Raw genomic sequence first — 6117 nt, forward strand, 5'->3', positions numbered from 1 at the left:
CTCATCTTAATGCACGACGAGGATGCGCAAAGGGAACAGATGACGTTGCTTCTCCCCCAAGAGTTCAGGAAGATGGTGAAAACGAGAAGTACCATCCCCAAACCAACTTAGCCACTTGTGCTGCGGTACCGATTCATTTTCCCACGGAAGATATCCGTCTAGAGGTAGAAAAAATGCTTCCTTTTTCTAATTTAGAGTACAAGTGTCCCGGATGGTGTTTGGGTGCATGCAGTAGAGCTATTAAAAGAATCCGACTAATGGATGGTTGGTCCATGTGATGTATTTCTTTGAATTTATATACTTATATTTCACATAGGCTGTTGTTGTGTATGTAGGTAGAACACTGGGAAAGGAAATTGATTAAGAACCTATAACCCAAAGGCTAAAGGGTAAGTAGCAGTTTCGTGGATCCTTTTTTTTCAGGTTTACTGAATTAATTGATTTTTTTGATTCATCTATTGTGTATAGTTGTTATGATGAGTTTTCTTAATATCAGGTTATAATAGTGAACAATGTTACGGATGCAGGATGACTACATTTTGGAAACATTCAAGCTCTCAATCCCAGGAAGCAAAACCCTGCCTATCAAAGTAAAGTCATGCCGTAGTCAAGTAGCTCATAACATAGAAAGATTCGCTATTGTACAACTTAAAGGAAATGTCTGCAGTGTTTCAAACATTTATTGTTCCTAGTGTTAAATTCTGTAAGTATGTAAGACTCTAATAACATCAAAATGTTATTGAACCTAATAATCGAAACTATGATATGAGCGAATAGAAATGTGTTTGTGTTTACGAATCTTCTGCTTCATATATTTATATATATTTCAAACTGCTTTCATACACAGTGTGCCATTTCCCCTTAAATAAAATTTTCAATGAATATAGGAAATCAATAATAACAAAGTAGATTCACAACCTCAAAATTACAAAAGAGATTTAAAACCATGTATGAACAATTCAACCTTGGAGAATACAACCCATTCAATCTAATAATTTGGTTGGTAAATCAAATGCACTAAAAAAGTAAAAAAAAAATCAATTAACACAGCTCTATTTTTCCAACTGTATTGCATAACCACAATGGTAGGAAGTCCTTACCCCAAATGCAACCACAATAAACTGCAACTAAACTACAACAATGTAAGCAAAACACATGCATATTATTCAACATTATTGTCATCATAATGGACTAAGTAGGCTCCCTAAATCAATTTATACCACTCTAATTGATCAACTGAATTGCATAATCACAATGGTAGCAAGTCGTTACCCAAATAATCGAACATAATTATCACCCTAATGGACATATTCATAGTTAACGTAAATAAATACAACTTAAAACTCCTCAATACTAAGCAGTGACAAATACATTGCGGTCAATAAATCTGGATAAATCAGGCTTTTAGAACCAATTATACTTGCATTGCACTAAATTCAGAAGACTAATTCCTTGAAATGGTCAAAGTGTCCTATGCATCGACGCGAACAATGCCATGTACGATCCTTGTTTGTTGCCACAAGGCAGTGACGATGGTAACTGATCTCGGACATCGATCTGCACATGTCGTGTGTCACATTTATCATCAATGACATCATTATCGCATTCATAGTTCGTGAATGAATGTATCTTGTCCTGATGTGACTCCTTCACCTGCTGAAAACATCATAATCCCCAATCAGAAACTATAATAATGCATAAAACCATAATGGTCATTCATCGCAAAGTGGTTAAGAGGAGTTTTACGCATCACACCTGTGTTAACGAGTCGAGATTTTTATTGAAAACACCATTCGTGTCAATGGATTCACTGCTTTCATGGAGGCTCCACTGTTTTACAATTTTTTTTTGACAAGAAGAAGTAGATCGTCATTAGTTTACCCAGTTCATGACACGGAAATTAGATGTTTATATTCAAAAAAAATTACCTCGACAAAAGTGTTGTCTTTACCCTTCCGGTTCCTCATACCCGTCGCCGTAAACTTCCTTGTTCCACCCTTTTTAAAAGGCTGCCCAAACAGAGGAACATTCACATAGTTTAATGGTTTTTAAAGGGACAAACACCGAACAAGATTTTCACAGCAGGAGTCTATTTCGAATAAACAAATCGTACCTTGGTATTAGGTCCTGAGTGGTGTTCGGACTTAATTGAGAACGACCTCGAAGAATTAGCAAACCTTTCTGGACTAAAACCTGAGTCCTTGGCTGACGCATTGCCGTATGATCGATCGCGAGGGTTACCTTCCACACTATGCTGCATCAGATCTGGACAGTGCTTGTAGTAATGACCGTACCTGTGGCAATTAGAGCATGCTCTCTTCTTCCTCCAAGAAGACCTCTTGGAAGGGGCTCCTTTGCTTTTGACAACAAAGGGATCATTGATGCCTTCCACGTTAACATTAGGAGTTGACTTGCCTTGTTTGCGTGACTGTAGGCGGATAATTAAATTGACAAGTTCAGACTGAACTTCATCAAAGTCTGCAGGATCCTTGCAAGCAATATCACACAGCTTGTTGCAATTCGATGCCAACGCTCCAACTCGAAACTTTAAGACCCTTTCGATGTCATCATTCACAGGCATTTCTGTGCTAATAAATTCGTTCTTTGCATTCTTTGTCCACCTTTTGTATATCAACGAATCTGGAAACTCAAGTATGTTTTCAAACTTCATGGCACAGAAGATATGACTACAGGGAATACCACGAGAACAGATTCTTACCTCTATCGACTTCCACCTGTCGATCTTTGGCCGGGTCTCCGAAAGCAGTCACGCTGAACTCTACCTTGTCCAAGGTTGTGCTTAGTACCGTTATATTCAAAGCCCCTGCCCTCTGAATCTCATTACGAATTTTCTTGAAAATGTTTCGCGTGAAATAACATGATGCAGATCTTTCATATACCTCCAACGAGGTAATCATCACTGGCTCTGAGCACTGAGACTTAAAGTCAGCTATTAATTCGTTGTTTCTATACTCCTTTAAGGCCCTATCCAGGTTATGCATGAAGTCAATGAGGGTGTTCTTGCGATTAACATAAAATCTGATGAGAGAATTTATACCTTCACACTGTGATGTCGTCCTTATGTAACCGAAAAACTTATCCCGTAGGAAACAATGGGACCACATCTCACGAGTTTCATACGTCTTCTCCATCCAGGTACCGCCAACAAGGTTGTGCTTATCCAAAATGGCTGCCCATCTCCGATCAAAGTCTCTCTGGTTGTTATTGTCGTATATAAGACCCTTAAAATCGCGCAGGAAATTAGGATTCTTTATATTTTCACATGCATTTCTCTGCAGATGCCAGCCGCATAACCGATGGGTCGCATCAGGCAGAACATTCTTGATTGCATCTCGCATGGCAAGGTCTCCGTCAGTTATTACTGCTTTTGGACTTTTCCCACCCATCGCTTCAACAAAGGTTTCCAACAACCACTTATACGTCTCTGTGGTTTCGTCGGATAGTAGGCCGGAGCCGAAGATAACAGTCTGCCCGTGATGATTGCATCCAGAGAAAATGACCAAAGGCTTGTTGTATTTATTCTTCTTGTAGGTTGAATCAAAGGCAACAATATCTCCAAAGCAGTGATAGTCGATAATTGACTGCCCATCTGCCCAAAAAATATGCTCCAGCCTTTCGTCACTAGTGAACGTATACTTTCCAAAGAACAGCGGATCGTTGTTTGACTTGCCAATCAAATAGTTTATTGCCGCATTGGCATCCCCGTTTTTAACTTTTGCCTGACGATAGCGATCGATGTGGTTGTACAAATCTTTCCGTGTGAAGCCAGCATGACGATATCCACCCTTCTGGAATGCAATATACCCCATAATATGGCAGCTCTTGACACCAAATTATGAAGATTTTCCACTTGGACTCTATCAGTCACAGTGAGACGACGATTGGTCGGTACCAGATGCGCAAATTTGGGTGGCGTCAGATCGTGGTTGTGAGATTCCACAAAACATGATACCTTCCATCTACCGCAGCCGTAGTCAAGCTTTACCCTAAGCCGAGCTGGACACTTGGTTCGCGTTAGTGACCTTGCCTCCCTTGATCTATCATCCAGATCGAGATACCTCATATTTCTCCAGCACTCTTTGTTGCAAACAAGTTTCCTGCTAATGATTCTACCTTGATTATCTCTAACCACGTCGTCCTTCCTCATTACAAATCCATGCCAACAAGAATAAGCGTTATAAAATTAGCAAGCCTCATCCTCCGTCCTAAACTCCAGATTCCAAATATCCTCCACCATTAAATCCGCTATTCTTTTTACACCACAAACTTCTTCACTCTTGCTAGTGGAATCCAGCGAATCCACATCGTCGTCATCAGCATCATCTTCTGCATTCGGTTGATAATCGAAATCATCACTCAAATCATTATCAGAATCATTCTTAACATCATCCTCCTTTATGGACATAATTTAACCCCTGCCATAATTTTACCCAAATATGTCAATAAACAGAGCCAATGGCAGCAACGAAGGAAAGCTAAACTAAGCTGCATGTAAAATTAAATGAACCAAATCCAATTAAACTAACCCAATTGTTTTGGACCCCAGTATTAGGTTTTAATTTCAATTCCCCAAACCTAGCCACAGCATAGAACTGGACAATGTTGCTTTATTTCCAAAATCCAGAATAGCAACCCAACACCGTAAACAGAGAACCGTTGAAAAGGCATAGACTATCATCAAAATTAAACTAATCTGGATTAACAAAAAAACTTAATTGGACATACCTTGATGAGAACCAGAGGTTGAGTTTCAACGGATAAAAAATGCACTGTCGGAGTCAGAGGGAGGTGACCTTTACCTAATCCGACGCACCTAATTCGAAGGCAGCCGAAAAATGAATGTTGGTAAACCAGCTTCCAGCAGCCACAACTTCGGATCTAGCAGAAGTTATGCTACAAAATTCTCTACTGGAGCCACATCAGTAAAGAATATTCGCCCTCTCCTGAGTTGACGTCGACGCCAATCCGATGAAAGCAGAGTACCAGTTCCGGAACCTGTTACTCGAAGGAGATCATTCTTGCTAAATTGACACTAAAAATCAAACAGGGTTGGGTAGTGGGTTCTAGGATAACAAATTCCAGGGTTGGGTAGTGGGTATAGAACGAAGGCGAAAAAACCAGTGGGCAGTGGTTTCTATGCGTTTTCCAGGAAGTGAAACATGAATTAAAGGCTTGTGAGACATGCATGTTGAATTTCAGAAAGTGATGGAGGGTATTTTATAAAATGAAAAACAAGTTAGAGATTATAAATTATAATTATAAATGTTCCCCAATAAACTATATAGTATATGTATACAATAATTAATGTAGTATTTGTTATAGTATATGTTCATTAAAGGCTTTTGCTATTATCAATGAATACAATTAATGAAAGGTTGAAAATTTTTTTGATCAATGACTGAGATGAAGACACATGAGCAAGGGTAACTTACCCACAAAATTGGCATGAGTTTGGAAGAAATCACCATAAATAATAAGTAGTTTATTCATTTAGGTAAATTTTTTAAAATAATTTATAATGCTCAATTTTTTATTACATAAATCTGTTTGAAAGATAACATTACAAATAGAGGTAATATTATCTATTCCTTCTAAATATTAATTAAGCAGAGAATAATTGATTGGTTAAAAATTTTCAAGAGATTAAAAATATTGTCTATTTTATATAATATTTTTTATAATGCTATACGTTTAAATTTTTTTGTTAACTAAGTTCAGTCAAATTAGTCTAACATAATAAAAATTAATTACAATTAGTATTATTTCAAGTCTTATTATTTAATTTGGTTGGACTTTATTCTTAAAAAGATTAAAATGTATAACATTATGATTCTTAAAAAATATATTGTACAGGAGAAAAATATTAGTAAATGAGAACAGTCACCGTAGAATGAGACAAGAAGAGAAATATAACAAATATTAGGCTTTGATTTAAACTAATTTTTTATTTTTTTGTTACATATCTCATTATATCCAATATTTTTTTTAGAATTTCATAAAGAAAAGGTAAAAATAGAAATAAATTAATATATTTTTATTATTTTTCACAAAATATTTAAAATAAAAATATAAAAAATATCTTATTTAAAATTACGG

At 36.9% G+C, this 6117-nt stretch overlaps 1 protein-coding gene across 1 annotated transcript; it reads right to left on the reverse strand.

Annotated features, from left to right (window-relative positions):
* Positions 1-1353: 1353 nt before the first annotated feature.
* Positions 1354-4168, reverse strand: LOC114924795 (protein FAR1-RELATED SEQUENCE 5-like). The gene is made up of 7 exons (XM_029290381.1): positions 3914-4168; positions 2720-3809; positions 2114-2640; positions 1929-2009; positions 1756-1830; positions 1502-1653; positions 1354-1387 (listed from the first exon to the last, which is right to left on the reverse strand). Exons 1-7 carry the CDS (start codon positions 4166-4168, stop codon positions 1354-1356), a joined length of 2214 nt encoding a protein of 737 aa, XP_029146214.1.
* Positions 4169-6117: the final 1949 nt, after the last annotated feature.

This window comes from Arachis hypogaea, chromosome 1 (genome assembly GCF_003086295.3).
Source record: "Arachis hypogaea cultivar Tifrunner chromosome 1, arahy.Tifrunner.gnm2.J5K5, whole genome shotgun sequence".
NCBI classification, from domain to species: Eukaryota; Viridiplantae; Streptophyta; class Magnoliopsida; order Fabales; family Fabaceae; genus Arachis; species Arachis hypogaea.

Coding starts and splice junctions, on each gene's coding strand:
- LOC114924795 (XM_029290381.1), bottom strand. CDS start 4,168: ATGAGGAAGGACGACGTGGTTAGAGATAATCAAGGTAGAATCATTAGC. Junction 3,810..3,913: donor CACCCAAATTTGCGCATCTG/GTACCGACCAAT, acceptor ATTGCATTCCAG/AAGGGTGGATATCGTCATGC. Junction 1,388..1,501: donor TGTGGCAACAAACAAGGATC/GTACATGGCATT, acceptor TGATTTATCCAG/ATTTATTGACCGCAATGTAT.